Source organism: Diorhabda carinulata, chromosome 5 (genome assembly GCF_026250575.1).
Source record: "Diorhabda carinulata isolate Delta chromosome 5, icDioCari1.1, whole genome shotgun sequence".
In the NCBI taxonomy this organism is placed as follows: domain Eukaryota; kingdom Metazoa; phylum Arthropoda; class Insecta; order Coleoptera; family Chrysomelidae; genus Diorhabda; species Diorhabda carinulata.
In genome coordinates, this window is record NC_079464.1 from 4,798,829 (window position 1) to 4,818,089 (window position 19,261).

The following is a 19,261-nucleotide window of genomic DNA, read 5'->3' on the forward strand; positions in this document are numbered from 1 at the left end:
AGTTGCCTCGGTTGAACGTGAAATATGAACGTATAGAAGTCAAACGAAGGGCGAAACCGGCATTCAGTGTTTGAAAATGAATATTAATGAAAATATAATTTTCCGCTGCAGATCTCGGAAAAAAACAATTTTTCAAATATTTTTATTAAGTTTAATCGTATGAATATGGAGAATTTCCTCCCATCATTTCAAATAAAGTAGAAACGACACTTTTTTAAAACTGAAATTTATATTTGAAATTATAAGGCAAGTATTCACATTTTTTGTAAAAAATAAAAAACCAAAGCTTGTTTTTTTTTTTAATTTTTCACATAAATTTTGAGGTTGTGGGTCTTTTTATTACCTACAACTTTACTATTTAACTTTTTTCCTTAGTGGTTATATCTGAAGTCGAGATAAACTTCCCCTTCCCGACTTCAAATTGCCAATAAATTATTTTTTATTCAATTTTTATCATATCCTCCTCCTTTTCCAATGGGTTTCATCCTACTAATATTTTTTTTGGGGTTTTAAAATGGTCAATTTCGAAAACTAAATATTTTTCGATAGTTTCCCATTGTTTTTACGCCCCCAGTTCCTAATCTAACACGACAGGTATATTTCAGACATATAAATAAAAGAAACATGAATAAAACAGAGATAATTAGAAAAAATAAACTACGTGGTTTTCTAAATTATTTCAATTTTTTTCATAGTAACCCTGACTCCGGCCCTGTTTATTGTTGTTGTGATTTCGGACGTTATGCGAAAATGGTGCGTATTGATTTTTGCCATTGCGGCTTCTTAAATTTTTAATTAACGCGATCCGCTTGGAATAGGCGAACCAACTTTTTAATAATAACCCAAAAAAAAAATTGAAAAATAATATTTTGATATAAGAAATACTAAATCAAACAATTCAGTTAGTAACAATCGTTTTGATTACTATAATGGCGGCTGAATGACATTCTGCCAATGAATTCTAGTCTACATAATCATAGCGGTGTTGCCACTACTGCTAGTTTTTCTGTAGCTTTCATCGGAAGTACAGTTTTTCTGCTCAAATGTAAATTCTGAAAATTAATGGAATAAAATAATTTTGTGGTATATTTGAAACTAATTACGAAATTTACTAAGTGCAGTTTTTAATTCTTTCGCAATATACCAGTTTTATTATCTATAATCCCTCGACTATTCTCACGATCCGACATCGAAACGTGTATATTTAATTCACTTCAAGTTATCTGTTGTCATATTTGACAATAGATATTTTCGTTAGTTTTGTCAATACAATACTTCGAATCCATCCAAAAATATGGCTGTAAGTCCTTTGTGTATAATAAAAATTTTTGAATTGCTCATCGCTATAGTATGTATGGCTCTTCACTGTCACAGTCGTACCGGAGATTTGGATATAGAAACGGTTTCGATAATCGCTTTTGGAGGCTATATAATTATATTAGCGGGAGAAGCACTCGGTTATTTCTTGGGATGCCCTTTCGATAAAAAGATCGACATATTCTATTCCATAGTTGGATGTTTTATGTTTATAGCTGCCGGAGCTCTAAACATTGACACCTATGATGGTTATTTCAAATCGGATGTCAGAGATTACGGTTTATCTAAAGGTTCATTAGCTATAATAGACGCATTTCTTTTCCTCGTGGATGCGGTGCTTACGTATAAAGGAAAAACTGTTACTTTTGAATAGAATGTATTTCAGAAATAAATCTTGTATGGAATTATTCCATATAACCATAATAAATATATGAATTATATATCGTTTGTTTTTGATGAAACCCTTTCCTAAAATTATTTAGATTTAAAAACTGCTCTACATCCAATTTTATTATTATAATTAAAAAAAGCATATCTACAATTAACTGTACATTTTTGACTAACATAATTTCAAATGTTGTCAAACATCGTTTTATTGAACCGAAAAAAAGAATTTCGGTTCGGTAAACTTTACGTTGTCACATAATTAAGGAATAATTTAAAAAGGTTCGCTTCGGAATTGCATGAAGCCTTCAAGTTTTATTCCCTTTTCCGCTTGTCGAAGAGCAAATTAACGCCATTTCATTCCAAATAAATGAATCGTTACATATGAATTGTTTGCTCTAAATTTTAAATAAATTTGTAAGGCAAATTAAATCTAATAAATATACAAAAGTAATTTATCTCTAACGTAAGTAAAAATAAATTAACTCACACGAACAAGTCGCCATTTTCCTCAAAATTTCATGTCTTCTGATATTTAAATCTTGCATTATTATCTTCATTAAAAAATGTGTTGCTATGTTATTTGATTAAATTTCTCATTGATGAGCGTTAGTAAGAAATAGAAAGATGTTATGGTATTTTGCTATTCGTTCAAGAACGCAGAGGCAAAAAATTGTTATTAGAATGAAATAAATAACACTCCACAAGATATTTCTGAACAAATCACTTAAACACTTTTTCTTGAGTCACTTTAACTTCCTAAAACTATTGTTATTCAAAAGAAACTTTCCTTTAACTTCATATTTAGATATAAAACTTTGTTGCTTCCTCCTTTTTCACTGATCATCGATCTTGTGGTTGATATGTATTAGTTTTCGCGCGAATTCCATTAGTTACCATGGCAACATCGATTTCTGGTCCAATACGTCAATAACTATCATACATGTTAAATATCGATTTTTACTCTAGAGGCGGTACGATATGGGAGTGCAGAGACGGCTCAAGAAATAATATGATGTTTACTTTTACATTTAATATTTGGATTATATCGTTGTTTTCTATAGTAATCATTTCGGATATTATATGAATTAAATATAAAATAAAATAAAAATTCAACGAATCTGTAAACTAACTGCCGAACCTGAATTTTTTGAAACAAATTTTTAATTCAGTAACTCTCTAAATATTAAACACATTCGGTTGTATATGAATTTAGTTGATATGTCACTTACCTGTGTGTCTCTATGGACGCTATACGTACTCCAACAACATGGCTCCACCTGGTTTGAATCCAATCCCCAGAATTCCAATTCTTCCTCGAAAAGAGGTCCGCATACGTTCGTAGGATAGTGAAGCTTGCCCGTTCTATGAATAAAATAATGTTTTGGCAAAAATCTTAATAAAATAAACGCCTTTCCAAAATTATATTTCTATAAATGTCACAATACAATAGATAATTCGAAAAATGATACATGGACTATTAATTGGTAAGATAGGCAATACGTTAAACATGATGTATAAATGGTTGCATAATTTTGGTAAGATTTATGTTTTGATCGTATAAATTTGATTGAAATATTTAAAATTATATGTTCAATAGTCGGATTCAAGCGAATTATTTTTTTCCTATAACAATTTGATTAATAGGAATCATTTCATTGGAATTTCAAAATAAACCACTGATTTATCTACAAAATGATAAATTGTTATTACTAAAATTTATACAGTATGATTAATTTACAAATGGTATGTGTGTTATTTTTGGAAAGCATTTTAAATAAACATTATTAAATCTCCGTCACCCGATGGTTCGGAAATGCATCGAATTAAACTCAATTTACAATCCATTCAAAAGATGATTTATACCTAATCAATATTAACCTCGGTAGCGCAGAGAAACGATTTGGAATCCTAACTGGGTCGTAATTAAAACATAGACTTCTATTTTCCCTTGATCTTAACCTTTTATAGATGTTCGGAAAAGCGGAAGAAAGTCGATCTAGATAATTATTATCATTAGAAGTAATCTGGTTGCCAGACCGTAAATTTATTAATTTGCTAGAAAGTGCAAACGAAGAGGGAATTTGTAGAATTAAACTGTAAAAAACATACCATTTGAAATCATGATTTTATTTAAATATTGTGCCAGATATATATGAAAAATTATTAAGTCACTTTTCAGGACTGACCTGCTAATTTTGTTTTAATTCGAATATACGCTCCTATGGCAACACCTAATAATATCTCCTTTTTGTTAGATACTCAGATGTTCCCATATTTTTAATTAATAAAATAAAACTTCATCTAAAATTATTCCTAAAAATACAAATTTCGTAGGAAACGGTCCTGAAACGATACGATTCTTGGTATAAAGATGGACGGTCAAACTAAACGTCATAGCAATATGTCGTAACAAGCGATCTAATTTTTAATTTTTTATTTTATAAAATTGGTTGATGTTTTTGATACAATTTCTCTTCAGAAATTAATTTATAGCCTTATATATAGCTTGCTAGCATATGGAAAAAATACTTTCTTCTTCTGTTTTATACTATTACTAGTCTAATCCGATAACTATAGCAGCTATCGTTGTATTGAGCCATCTGTGAGCAAAACGATATGCTTATATGATTTATAGTGTAACCGGTAGTACAATAAATCGTATGTGGACCGTTACACATAAAACATTTCGCTATATTTTACCGGTTTTTTTTATTAATTCAGAACAATAAAAAACCAAAACACGATCTAATTAAATTTTTTATCCATTTGTATCACTGACTACCATCATGTTATGCAACCACCTATACCTCAGTATGTTTAAAGTATTGTCAATCTATAAGAATTATAATTATTCATATCTGTGATTTTATTTTGAATTATGTAATGATATTTTGAATTAAAAATCTATTTACTCTTTTATATATATATAATTAATTAACTATTCATAATAAATTATAAATTATGATAATATTGTACTGTAAAACACATGTGTCTAAAATAAGGTTGCGTAGAGATAATTTGAGGTTAGGAGCTAAAATAGAGGGAAATAAACTTTTATAGTAAGAAGTTATGAAAGTTGAGGCGTAGAAATATTGGAAAAGTTTTATTAGGTGCGAAATGTGATTTGTTTCTTATGGACGTATAAAGTGAAAATGTGATTTGTTCGATTACTGGTGTTTTTTACCAAATAGATTCTGCTTACAGGTAAGATTATAATCCCAACATGATTATTTAACAATTAAGATGTCGTTCATTTTCACGCTTTTTTGGTCGTTAAATATTCCAACATAGCATGGTTGAAAACGTTGCTAGTTCGAGAGGACTTGAACTGTTTATAATATTTAATGATAATGTTTTATAACATGAAATTCTAAGATGGTGGAACTAAATGAAATAGAACTTTTACTCTCGGAAGTATTTGTAATGGTAAAAGGGGCAAAGTTTCGTGGAATGCATCTATCTAGGCCGTAAAGCGAGGTATGGGTCTATTGATATCAAATTAATTCAAAGAAGATAATTTTCTTATAATAATCTTTTTTCTTATTATATTCCTTTTTTTACCAGCCGCCATTGCTATGAAGTTGTTGACCTAACTACACGATCCACTAGTGAAATGAAATATAATTTTCACCTGTAATAATTCAAAATTTGAGCAAAAACTCCCGGGTGTCGATCGAAAAAATATTCGTTGAGAATAGGATCGTAATTAGCGAGTGCCTCTGTGAGCCTAGACAACCTTGTAGCTGGAATTTTTTTTAAAGTCGCTTTGTACGTTTCGTATCGTATTCCACCGACGTTCAGTATAATACGATTCTCGCCGTCCATTCTGCCATCGCTTTATCTCGAAAAATATCTCTGAAAAAGAAAATTGTCAATAACTTATACGTCTAAAAAGTAACAGCCTTTTAGATATAGGATAAAAGATACGCGCAAAATAACAAATATATTTCGGATTGTCTTAAAGACGGTCAAAATTGGCGCTTTATGAGCCCAAACTGATTACAGTGATGTGGTTTACCATTCATTTAACTGAATTGACCATCTAGAGTCCTTACGTGAAGTAATTTATCGCAAATAACCGGATTTGTTGACAAAAATTAATGTTTCGTGACATTCACGATTTGAAAGTCATCTCACAGCCAAATTTAGTTCCCTGTGATTTTCTCTTCTTTTCGAAACTGCAAAATCCGCTTCGAGGAACGCACCCTGAGTCAATGAAAATCGTAAAAAGTATTATATTATGAGCCATGGTTTTTTTTGTATCAATCTGGATCAAATATCAACGAAATTATCCAAAGGAATGTGAGCGTACCTCAAAACAAACGCGAATCGAAGAAGGTCGTTCAATTTAATTTTCATTATAAATGATACCCAAAATACGCCCGTCTGAATCAATTCTGTTTTGAATATACAAAAGCGGGATATAAAAATTTCCATATTTCTTTTATTTCGACCGAATTAAACCACGTCTCTTTGAAAAAAAAAAAAAAAAATACGATTCTCACGTGCCATAACGGTAAATCCAGGATTAATACGAGGGAGATTTGTCGGAAGAGATTGACAGTTGATTTCTGACGTCATCTGTCATATTTTCACATAAATCTGTCAGATGACTTAGTTTTAATTTTCGTTTTCAGTTTCCGAAGAAACTAATCTTGTAAATAACGTGATATGCAGACAATACATTGAAAAATGTTATATAAAAATATTTATATAATGAATTCATATAAAACGAGAGATTTGACAATAATGTAAATAATATATTTATATCGGCCATATCATAAAAATCGTTTTGTGGTTTCCTAATTACCTTCTATTTAAATTAGGAATTCTACTGAAGGGTTTTGAAAGGATATTAGAGATATATTATTATCAACAATATGATGTTCTCACTATTTCCGTTTCTTGTTAAAAGGGTGCATCAGTCTGTAATTGATCGCTGTGAGTGAATTAGTAAGCTCCCAGTGAATACGAGATTATAATAATGAGCTAAATACTTAATACTATTGTGATTCAAGTTGACACATTCGACTAAATTATTGTGATTCTCCCTATTTCTGAATAATTCGATATTTCCATATATTACAATGATTACAAGGGGCGTCTGAAAAGTTCTTAACCTATAAAAGGAATAAACCATTTTACACTATTTGGAATACTGAAAAAAAACTGAAACCAGGTATCTTTGAAGAACCTCAAATATGTTAATTTGTGAAAGACGACACTATAAATGATGTGGAAAGGCTTACGTGGAAATATTTCCTTAGAAAGCTTAAGGCTAACAGCTACGTAGATTTATTAGAAGATATGCTGGTTGGATTCAAAGATTTTGGCTGAAATATGAGTTACACTATTCAACAGTCACCTAAATCAATTCCAACATAATTTAGGAGAACGTTATCAACAAGAATAGATACCAAGGAATCCATTCGAGAAAATCACTCAATACAATGAACAAATTATACACTGACAGATGCTCTCTTGCCAAACACGTTTTCTATGAAGATCATTCTATGTATTATAAAGCTGCCAAATTTTTAATAACTACAAAAACGCTTCTTTTCAGAAACAACATAGGTTTCTAAAGATGATAAGCGTATTAATGAAAAAAATTATTGAAATAATAGCAATCAAAATCAATATTTATATCTAATATCACTTAGATTTTTTTTTTCAATCAGATGAAAAAATTTATTATGCTGCAATTCTCGATTTTTTCATCAGCCATTTCCAGTTTTTTATATAAATTAGTTTACGAACGTTATATGTGTGGGACTGTGGCAATCAAAACCCAAAAAATGCTATTTTAAATATATATATTCCAAGCTTTATTTTAACTATCTTTCCTCTATCAGGGACTGAAATTATGGTCGAAATATAATGTGAAAATATGAACATTGCATATATACGAGGATGGTTCCTCAACGTAATCTCCTCCATGGTTCCAAACACTTTTCCCAGCGTTGTTCAATAAGTTCGATACCCTTTTTTTTAAGCCTGGAAACAGAAAATAATCCGACGGGTCTAAATCTAGCGGATAGGGTGCATGAGATAGCAATGCAAACTTTAATTTATTAATTTAGTCGATTGCAATAAGGAATGTGCTGCTGCATTGTCTTGATAGAACAACACTCGCTCAAACGCGGCACCCATCTTGTGCACAGCTTTCTCATGTCCAAATTTGTCGATTTTTTTCAACATTTCGGGAGTATTTAACTCATTTTGTCGACCATTACGATGCGGTCTTCGCAGGTTGTAGGACTTAGATAAAATTCTGCGAAGGAGCAGTTTCACCAAGAGTGGAATCTAGATCAGCTTCTATATTGGTCTATATATTGATGGCTTCCAAACAAATACTAAACAACGTCGCGATATAATACATTTTTCTTAAAATTTTAAATTCGTTTGGTTCAGAATAACAACCTTGAAAATGACAATAAGACAAACTTATTGATTTAGTTGCTATTTAATTGTTTATTTTTTAATTAGAATACATCCAACTGAAGTTAATGTTAATTTAAGTCATTACGGACGACATATGCTTAGATTACACTATGGACATTCGAATCATTATTTTTTTTACAACGAACATGTATGTTGCTTATAAAAACCGACGTTTTTTCAACTATTTTCAGTTAAAACTTTGGCAGATTTATATATCCACAGAATAACTTTCATACAAAACGTGCTCGGCTAGTGAGTATCAGTCAGGGTATAATTTGTTGGCGGTAATCTGATTGATTTATTATTTATTGGTTGGATTTCTATATTTAATTAAATAGTATAATTGGAATTAGTATTGGAAGTATTAAAATCTTGGAATATACACTTTGATTTTTCATTGCCACAATCCCACATGAAAAATTTGTTTTGTTATTTTTCTCAGAAACTACAGCTGCTTTTCGGTTATCGTCATTGAGAGTACAATTATCGTGTAAAACAAGCTTTTTATCTAAATCAAAAAAGTATTAACTACTTATTATCATTGTCTATTTAACAACCTATAAACGTAGGCGTCTTTTCTACACACATTCCGATCTAAAAATTCAATTCATTCTAAACAATTCATTGTATCGACTTCAAACAAAAGTATCTTGATTAGTGACTGTATTAGAAAATTTATTTTTAGAATTTAGATAGTATACAGATTGTCCATGTCCAAATTACCAGTTAGCTTAAATCGCTTCCAGATTATTAATTCTACAAAACACAGAAGTTCGGAAACAACTCAAATTTATGAAATTTGTGTGTTTCGTTTGTTATTTATCATTTCTAAACAAAAATTACTTATAATGAATCATTTAAATTCGAAATTTCCAAGACCCAAATTGTATACATTTTATTTAACCAACTAATCTAAAGTTATCTATCTAAAAATAAATAAAATCGATCAGAATCAAATAAATATTATAGTCGAATCTAAATATCTTGAGATATACCAGTTGCCGCCAATATATAAATTTAAGTGGGTTTCAATCAAATCGTTAATTTTAATGGTTGGATTTACAGTTACACGTTCGAATCATAGTCGGTTAGAAGTTTTACTTATATTCAAACAATAAACATATAATTACAAATATTAAGCTCGTGCGTTTAAAAATAAACCGAATACTGGTTCAATGATCAAAGTTCGATAACTAACTACCTGATAAAATAAAACTTAGTCTCGCGTGCCTAATCTCTAGAAGCAGCGTAGCCTTGTCTGTTGGAACTGGCTAATGTAGACCTCGAGGAATATGTATGAGAATGTCCAAGCAACAGTTTGACATACAGCTACTTAAGGTTGGTCCTTTTATAAAGAAGTCCGACACTGAACTAGACGTTCGAAATCTGCTTGCTTCCCTATCCCGAGTTAGAGTCTCCTCAACGTTTCCAACCAAAAAACGCCTCGCTTGTAAGTAAGAAATAGAAGGGGGTGACATGAGACCGTGTTGAAATATGTTGGTTTTTCCTAAAACGTGCTTAACAAGTATATCGGAAATGCTTAAGTTAATTGCAGGCTAGATTTCCGTATCATACCAGTGACAGATGGTATGTAAAATGAGGTGGGGGGCGGTGACTCTAAATATGAAATATAAAATTAGCTGGAGGCGGAGCTATGCGATTTTTTGGCCACATACGTAGCCAAATTGATAAAGGTATTTGTCATTGCGTAATCTGAGGTCTTGGGTTCGAATCTAAAATCGAAAAAGAAAGAAAATATTAGGTTAGGTTAGGCTCGTTCTAGGTGTCGTTCAAACTTATTTCTTTTCCAAGTATATGTCGTTTATGCGATTTTCTCGGTTTGAAAACATTTTTGCTGTTCAATTACAGCTACATAATCACTTTTTCATAACTTCGCCCCAGAGGGATTAGAAAAATGTGACAGCATGTGACAAGTACTAAAATTCGTGTGATGTAGTTTGTGGATGGCCATAAGGAAGAAATTGTTACGTGATTATCCATTCATACTTGACTGACCGATACCCAGGAAATTCCAAGTAACCTTCGTAATGTCCAAATAGCATATAATTAAATTAATGCTCCCCCATATACCTGACTTTGGAAAAATCAAAAACCTTCTACCCGATCTTTGTTCCACGAACCCGGGCGAGGCGTTTATAATCGTGTTTTTTCTCGAGACCGCGAAACAATCAGATCTCGAATACCGAAAACTAAGCTCCGTTTCCGGAGACTTAGCTATATATATATAGTATTGTTTAATGTTCTTGATTTTACGTCTCTTTTGTTTTAAAATTAGTTTTTTTCTATTAATTTTTGAAAGATGGATAAAAAATTGACGTTTCGGCTAAACTTCAGTCTTTATCGAAATATGGTATTGACATTGACGTTTCGACTGTCAGTGTCAATACCGAAACGTCAATTTTTTATCAATCTTTCAAAATTATTAGAAAAAAACTAATTTTAAAACAGAAGGGACGTAAAATCAAGAACATTAAGCATTAGAAAGGTCTAAGAAATAAATTAAAGAATTATATAGTTTTGTTAATATATTATAGAAAGTTTAAGTCTGGTCAATCTATTTTCAAAGATAACTTTGGAGGTGGAAATTTATAGTGAAGAAAATGTGTAAAATACGCGTAGACACCTATGGGATATTAGTTTATTATTAAACAGCAATCTCTAAACTGAATCGAGAATACGTGGCAACGTCCTAAACATAGGTGGAATGTCAACTGCAATATCATTTATTTATCAAAGCAATTTCAGTCCTAAGAATGAATACACAATCTTGTAAAGACAGATGTCACGTATGCATTATATTAAAAATATATTTTATATACTTTGACTCACTATGTAACATCAGTGGAGGGTAAAAAAATTTAAATAAAAAGGGTATATCCGGTAGAAATTTGTAAACCAACACGATTAAGGCCCGGTCACACCATGTAACATTTAAGTGATTTGACAGCTTCGGTATCCCCCACTTTCGAATTTCTAAGTGAATTTAGATAGATAATGGAAATTAAAACAGCGTATCCCGGTCTACCAGACGCCACCTTTCGGTTAGTCTAAGTTTTTTTGGCAAAACTGTCAAAAATGGTATGTCATGATAAAAAATTTGAACAAACTGTTAGCAGAGTTAGTTAGAAACCTACTAAATACGTATATGAGAGGAATAGATTGAGATTGTCCTTGAAAATATAATATTTTGTTAAAAATTCCAATTCCAAAAGATAAAGCACGTGATCATGGCGAAAAAACCACGGCGGTTTTCGAAATTTCGACAATTGACATCATTACCATGACAAAAACTAACAATAGAATCAATATAGTAGAAGTTTTATCAAATCACCGCCTCCGTACATAAAAACGAAGCTAAATGAAGACGACTTACGAAATGTATATACGAGGATTCTTCCAGAAGTACGTATATATCATATATTTCAAGTTTGAAGACGCCATGTTGTTTAATATTTGTTTGGCAGCCATCAAAAAGTGAAAACTATCAACGGCGAACTCATTGCAACGTTTGAGGGAAGAAACCAAACAAAAACGGTCGCATTTGGCTAAGAAGAAAGTGTCGTTTCATCGAGACAATGCACCAGCTCATAAATCTGTTATTGCAATGGCTAAAATTAATGAATTAAAGTTTGTATTGCAACTTCATTAACCCTATTCACCCCTCGGATCATTTTCTATCCCCAAACTTGAAAAAGTGGCTCGATGGTCGAAGAACTTCGCTGGGAAAAGTGTATGGAGCTAAAAGGAGATTGCGTTGGAAAAGAAATGTACTTCTGGGACAATCCTCGTATATTTAAATTTGGATAAAGTGGTACGAAGTTTTCAAATGACGAATTTCCTCGTCTACGTTAGGTTTTGTAAATATTTACGTCTACTGTTTGTTAACTAAACAATTTTCCTACTCATTTCCTTTCAAAGACCGTTTTCCTTTCTTATATCCCCCTCATGTACGTATTCGATGTTGACAGTATTTACCGAGCGGTATTATCTTCGAAGCGTTTCCAGGAGTAAATATTTGTCTTAAGGAAATCGGTCTTTTACATAATCCCGACACATCTTGTTTCACCAAGGGTACTGGGTCATAACATATTTAGTAACCGGACATAAAATATTATACCTTGTACATAACACGTCGCGTTGACCTAGATTCCCAATCTTATATATAGAGTTAGAGCTATAAGGCAGCCTTTTACTCGTTTGCGCTTGGGGAAATACGTTAAAATGAGCGAAAGTGAAATTTCGTTCATTGAAAATTGTACATTTACTTTGAGCCACTATGTATCGTAAAATATATTGAATAAATACATATTGTTTTACGTGATTAATCATACTGTACAAAACAACCATTCAAATTTAGTGCTAAATGCTAAATTATGTATACCCCTCGTATACGAGTAAGATTAGTGAGTTGTAACGATTCGAAAAATTATTATTTTATGAACCAGTGTGTGAATATTCTATTATACACTTGGCAACATTGTCAGACAGACAGAGAGAGAGAAGAGAGATTGACGCGGTAATTTAAATGGGGGAGATAGGAACGTTTTTATGTGGTATATAGTTTTCCTTTGAAATCTGACCCTGTTATAAGAAATATTTTTCTTCTGCAAAACGAGGATAATTTTTATGTTGGTATGGCTTGAGCTGTTGAGTGATGACGTTTCCAGAAAGGATTGTAATCCCGGTGTAGATATAGTTAAAAATTTCGCGGTTGAAAAATAGATTTACGTGGTTCTTTCATATTTTTTAGGAAAATGATTTATTTCATATTCAAATCGAAAAATTGATAAATTGCTTCATAAATCTCATTGTCCGTCGAGAAACTACACAACAACTATATATTCAATCTTCTTTGACATAAATATCTTGAATAAACTTTTTCTAAAATATTCGATAACATGACCAACAATAGTTTTAATTTTTAGTTCGTATTTATATTCATAAAATGTCTCGATAGTTATTACGTTAAAAATAACTTTTATACTGCAAAAAATCACACACACTCTATCATAGTATATTGTTATTCTTTTCTACCTCGCTAAATTTCAAAATATTATGGGGACATAGAAATATTTTGTTGTACTAACAAACATCAGGATGGTTACTTTTTAATAGCCCCCCGTATATACCTGTAGAACATAAATCAAGACGGAATCTAACAAGCATAATTTACAGAAACATTAAATCCACCTTGTATATTAACAAACGGATGATAATTAGTATTAAAATCATTACGATTTCATCTACTTGTTTTTATTTTTCCCTTCCCGCTGAAAACAAATTTTTAGTTTATTGCAAATGTTTATATATATATATATATATATATAAAAATAATGTTTATATTAAACTTTGCACTGCTTAGTATCATCCTCATCAAGATATTAACAGATTCTAAAAGTAATAACTTCGTCGAATCATTCATTAAAATTTGTAATTTATTTCTAAACTAACTCAAATTTTAAGCCTGATTATTTCTTAATAAAAACACATCTTAATAAAATGACATACAGATATTTTATTGCTAATTACGATTGTTATAATTTTAACAGATTTTATTATCGAATAAAAACATAACACTTTAAAAAAATAAAACGCAAACTTATATTTTATCTGTAACCATTAAAATTTCCTTTACATCACTACAAACAATTTCGAGTTAATGGCGTCTCTATACGGTTACGACAAATTGAATTTCCTTTTGTGAGTTTGACATGCTATTCTTCTACATGAAAACATCTCGTATGATTAATGACACAGAAACAACTTTAGATAAGACAACACGTAGATAAAATGTCACATAGGGAAATACGTGATAAATTCTGAGTAGTATATCATTTTTTATTTCATCAGATCATATAAATCTTATAGTAAAAAGTAGGTTCACTTGAAATTATGCAACACAACAAGCATCTTTTACATTTAATGACAAACCATTCACTATCGGTGTTGCCATATGGTCATTTTTTTCAGTAACTAAAATTAACGTATGTAACAGATCCGACGAAAACGTGACTCATGATTCATTAAATAAAAAATTAATTACTTCTATAACTTAAAAGATTTATTACGAATGTAACAGGGTGGTAACACCGTTCTTTCTTTTATTGACTGTTTCCGTCTTCCCCACACATATTAGCTACGCGGTAATAAATATCTTATAAATGAAATATTCAACTTTACATTTTATATTATTTTATTAAAATAAGTTTCCTAGAATATTAGAACCAAGAATTAAAGCAACAAGTGAGTCAATCTCGTAAGAGCGAGGAATGAAATTTAAAAGAACTTGACAGTTATGTCACGTGTTGTTTTCAAAGTAAATGTGCATTTATTACGAACGATATTAACGAACATATGTGGCTGTTGGAAATAATTGCACTGCAAAAAATGGAAGATTGACAAAGCTAACCTTTTGTAACATCCTGTATTTAATTGTATGTATTCCTATACCAAAAGAGCTGTATTATATATTAATACGTATTTATGAACTGATTTTTTTTATATCTATCAGTACATATATATTGCATTAGTGAATCATCTTAATATATTTGGGATTGTGTTTATCAAATTACATTTCAATATAGACGTGATTGCTTTTTATTGATTAGATTTAAATATAACCTGATGGAAGTGTTAGTCTTCCGTAGTTTGTTTTGAAATAGCGAGTCGGCAATAATAAATCAATGTCTGCTGAGCAAATTTACCACGAAACTTTGTTTTTTAAATACATATTTAAGTAAAATTTTTCATAACATCTAATATCCATTGTCTATTTGAAAAAAAAACGCTCAAATTAAGGATGGAACTAACAAAGACAATTATTATAAAGTCACACTGACTTTTCAGACAAAACAGAGACAGATATACGATAAAAGGCGCTGTTGTCTAATCTACAGACTTGCACTGTGTTATGTTAAGGTATACAGTACAAAAAAAGATTAATTATTTACTGTTTCCTGTTGTAGTAATGAATATAAATGAAAAAAAGTAAAGTTGCTATTATTATGAATTACATAATAAAAGACATAACTAGTCATCCACAAATTAGAGTGGAAACGATCTACCAATTCTTCCGTACGTTCTTAATAGAATATCAAAGAAGTAAGAACTAATAATAACATCAAACTTTTCATATTCTTGAGTCGTAATTTAGGTTAGGATAGAGTTATAGTTGGTATTATTATGAATATAAATAAAAATAAAACAATAGAATAAAAACAATGTGTCAATTCTTCTTCTATCCGTTCTTAATAGAAGATCAAAGAAGTAAGAACTTAAAAGTTGAGAATATGTGTCAATTCGTCTTCTATCTGTTCTCAATAGAATATTAAAGAAGTAAAAACTAAAAAGTGGGGCAATTCTTCTTCCATATGTTTTTAATAGAATATCAAAGAAGTAAGAATTAAAAAGTAAAAAAATTTGTTAATTTGTCTTCTATCTGTAGTAAGAACTAAAAATAACATTAAATATTCCGTTTTATAATTTAGCAAGAGTTCTGGTTTGTATTATTATAAATAAAATAAAAAATAAGGACACTAATAAACAAATTAGAATAAAATCAATGTGTCAATTCTTCTTCTATCCATTCTTAATAAAATATCAAAAAACTAAGAAATAATTTCATATCAAGTTTACTGTTAATGACGTTTCTATATTAACCAAATCAATGTCGTTTGCACATACGAGTTGTCCTTTAAAATTAAAATTGTTAGCTGAATAAATACGATCAAAAGGTATGTTAGCGTAGAAACAACAAAGATAATTAAACATTGTTAGAACGTAGAATGAATGGAGTGCGGACGTATCTGAAATTTTTTAACGAGTCTTTATTTCGTAAAGTTTTCTAATTTTTTGTCGAGCAGCGTGGAAACTTCAAAATCTCTTTTTAACGGCAGTTCGTCGACATTGTTTTTTCAGTTTTATCAATCTACCTAATAATGTCATTAAATTTGAATCGTTAATTTAGAAAATTGGCTACCATCATCTGCATTATTATACAGGATGTCTCAGTTTTGATATATATGTTTGAAATTATCCATGTATTGAACAATATTTAGATTTCTAGAATGTGTCTAGCGTAATAGTCCGGTCAAATTAGACCAAAAAAATTGTTGTGAAGCTACAAACATGTTATTAGAGTTAAAAATTTGTTAAAAAAAGTTTAAAACACTATTATTTACGAATTTTAAAAAGAAATCACAGGACCCGTACCTGAAAAATAATATAATCAAGGTCAAACGTATAAGTTTTTTTATAAAAAACGTATACAGACAAGATATACAGTTTTCGGGTAATTTTTTTTAAATAACTAACAGTTTGGTGAGAAAAAAAAACACAGAATACTTCGAATAGAACTTTCTTTTTGAATGATGATTATTCAATTGGAATTATTTATGAAACAACCTCTACATCTACCTTTTGTTTTCATTATTATCTAAGCCGAAACTCCTGTTTCAATTAATTCATTATAATATTTAATTAGAAAGTTGAAATGAATGGAAATCGCAATAACAAGTATTCAAAACATCAAAGTCAAAGTAAGATCGATTATTTTAATGAAAAAAGTGTCGAATGAGAAAGTGAATAGAATGAATAACGATGCAGATGAGAAAAATTTATCACGAGTAATTTCAGAATATTCAAATTAGATAAAAATTTAAGAAGAAACTTCGATTATACGAGGATGGTCCCAGAAGTACCTGGACTAAAAAATTTTGTATTTATTTTTCAAGTCAAGCTCCTCAAAATAGCCATTAACTGCTTCAATGTTGGAAAATCTTTGATCACCGAGCGATTTTTTCATGTCTCGGTACAGAAAATAATCCCAGGGTGCTAAATCAGGCCAATAGGATGCATTAATTCATTAATTTTTGTCATTGCGATGCATTAAGACCAAAGCGATTCAGAGTTGACCAGAAACTTGCGATAACTTAGAAGAAAGGTCGCTGACCTGACTCTATTTTACAGATATTACCACTAAAGATGATCATCCGAGCTATCCAACACAAAGTTATCAAGAGTATTTTTTTTTAGACAGGCTAAAGACGCCCAATTCATCCTTTTTTTGAAGATGTACGAACCAGTGGAACCTGATACCAAGGCACGTCTTTCCAGAACACAATACAGAGGTTTGAGACCAATATCTCCGCACTGAAGCACCACTCGAGCTACTAAATTGTACTAAAGGTTTGTTGGCCCACGGGTGTTAGATTTATAAACCGTTAGGTTGAAAATATATTCGGAAAACATTCGAAAAGGTTTACCTGCTCAACAAATGTGATTTATATTAACTAAATGAGTAGACAATAAAAAATATGGAAACATATCCCCATAACTAAATTAAACTATGCTCATGGCTGTCGTGTGCTAAGTTCCTGGAATATTTTGTGGTTTAAAGCTAGATAATAAAAGGTTCGTAGCTCCCTAGTGCCTATTAAGGCTAAACAATATGAAATAAATTGTTTAGAAACTTCCACCCACATCAAATTGTCTGTATTCGAATTTTTGGAGATTCATTCAAGCTTTAGAATCAAACAAAAGTTTTTAGAAGCTTAAATAATTATTCGTTGAATGTTTTAATGACTTATAGTCATTCATATTAATGGATTATAATAAAACATACAAAAAAATTATAAATTTAGTTACTAAATTTTCTCAAAATACCTTATTTTTAATTAAAAGATCGTATGTACAAAAATCGAGTCACTAAAATCATCAACAGTTCGTATCCACGTTTATCGTCACTGATTTTCCCCGATATTACCGCCGGTTGTTGCTAGCGCCGCGTCTGTTTGCAACTGAGCATCGCGACGGAGGCGATGGTCCATTACTCCGGATGCTGGCCGCTTATTAGCGCATATTTCGATGTGATACGCGTGAGGAAATTTCTCAATTTCCATGATTTGTCAATTTGTCAGGTAACGCAGTTTACGAATCGGATAGAATTTTCATACAAAAAAAAATCTACCGGTGCTGTAAAAGGCCATTATATTAGATAATTTATCAGTTATCATGATATCCCAAGTCAACCATGAATTGTTACGTGTCGAATGGATTACTATCCAAAATTGATGAAATATAACTTTTTATTTCTCAGTGCCTTTAAATTGTATTTTAAGTATAACTAACTCTAAAGACATGTTTCTCAGTGTATTTTACTTAAACTATATTTTTTTGCTTTTTACTATAAGTAAATCTAAAAGCATGTTTTTCAGTGTATGTATCTCCTTTCTACTGTTCTCTGTCTGGAATTAGATCTAGTGACATGAAACAAAAAATGATGAGGAAATAGGCGATTGGCCACCCTGAAATTCGTTGTGGGTATTCAGCCATATTTCATTTCCATTCCACTAAATGGATACACCCAGAAATTTAAAAAAAATACATTTATCATTATTTCAAATTATTTTAGTATATTCATACCACTTTATATAATTTTACGTTCCCGGTATTATATGTCAGTCTTCCGGGTCGTTAACACTGTTGCCAAGACGAATAAAAACAATAATTAGTATAAAAAAGTGTCTAATTTTGGGTTAATTTCTCTTTATTTATGTTAATTTTTTATTCTTTAGCTATTTTTTCCTGTGTATATAATTAAAAAACATGGATTTTATTTTTGGACCAATATTTTTCGTATGTATTTAAATATACAATAACAATAATTGTATAAAAACCAGCTTTCCATAAAACTCAATCATCACATATTTCTTGTCAGAATTATAGAGTTCAATAATTACAATGAATGATTCATGTTTCGATATTTCCAATCACTCAAACAAATTTTCAAGGCTATTTAACAATAAGAAAAGATATTATAGCTAAACAGAGATAAAAAATTTTGTTATTCTCGTACATGTCGCTTTCTTCAACTAATTTTAGACAAGTTTATTACGGTTAGTACAATTATAAAACTATCTAATAATTCTTGAATAAATCCTCCCTTAATGCATTTTCAAAATACTGATATTAACGTTATGTTAATATTCATCGGTAATATGATCTCGAATAAATTTTGAATATAGGCAACTCTTTATACAAAACTACATATAGATTGTGGTTACGAGCAAGCGCTGGCATCTAACTACATTAT

The 19,261-nt window shown here is 30.4% G+C and overlaps 2 protein-coding genes and 1 long non-coding RNA gene across 6 annotated transcripts in view; 2 read left to right on the top strand and 1 right to left on the bottom strand.

The window, feature by feature from the left end:
- LOC130894468 (potassium voltage-gated channel protein Shaw-like) overlaps positions 1-17,968 on the bottom strand; it is a 35,454-nt gene extending 17,486 nt beyond the window's left edge. For both annotated transcript variants that reach the window (XM_057801332.1, XM_057801331.1), the window contains exons 1-3: positions 17,833-17,968; positions 5,336-5,559; positions 2,934-3,066 (exon numbers count right to left, since the gene is read on the bottom strand). In XM_057801332.1, the coding sequence (XP_057657315.1) occupies positions 2,934-3,066; positions 5,336-5,529 (327 nt within the window). In that variant the 5' untranslated portion in view covers positions 5,530-5,559; positions 17,833-17,968. The remainder of the gene's footprint in view (positions 1-2,933; positions 3,067-5,335; positions 5,560-17,832) is intronic.
- On the top strand, positions 1,231-1,757 carry LOC130894470 (uncharacterized). The gene has a single exon (XM_057801334.1). It carries the CDS (start codon positions 1,295-1,297, stop codon positions 1,688-1,690), a length of 396 nt encoding a protein of 131 aa, XP_057657317.1. The 5' UTR covers positions 1,231-1,294; the 3' UTR covers positions 1,691-1,757.
- On the top strand, positions 4,686-17,592 carry LOC130894471 (uncharacterized). 3 transcript variants are annotated; one of them, XR_009059340.1, is made up of 2 exons: positions 4,686-4,908; positions 17,203-17,592. It is a non-coding gene; the product is annotated as an uncharacterized LOC130894471 (long non-coding RNA). The 3 variants fall into 3 exon arrangements; XR_009059339.1 differs by lacking the exon at positions 4,686-4,908 and adding an exon at positions 15,805-15,902 and having other exon boundaries at positions 17,137-17,592; XR_009059341.1 differs by lacking the exon at positions 4,686-4,908 and adding an exon at positions 15,822-15,902.
- Positions 17,969-19,261: the final 1,293 nt, after the last annotated feature.

Coding starts and splice junctions, on each gene's coding strand:
- LOC130894470 (XM_057801334.1), top strand. CDS start 1,295: ATGGCTGTAAGTCCTTTGTGTATAATAAAAATTTTTGAATTGCTCATC.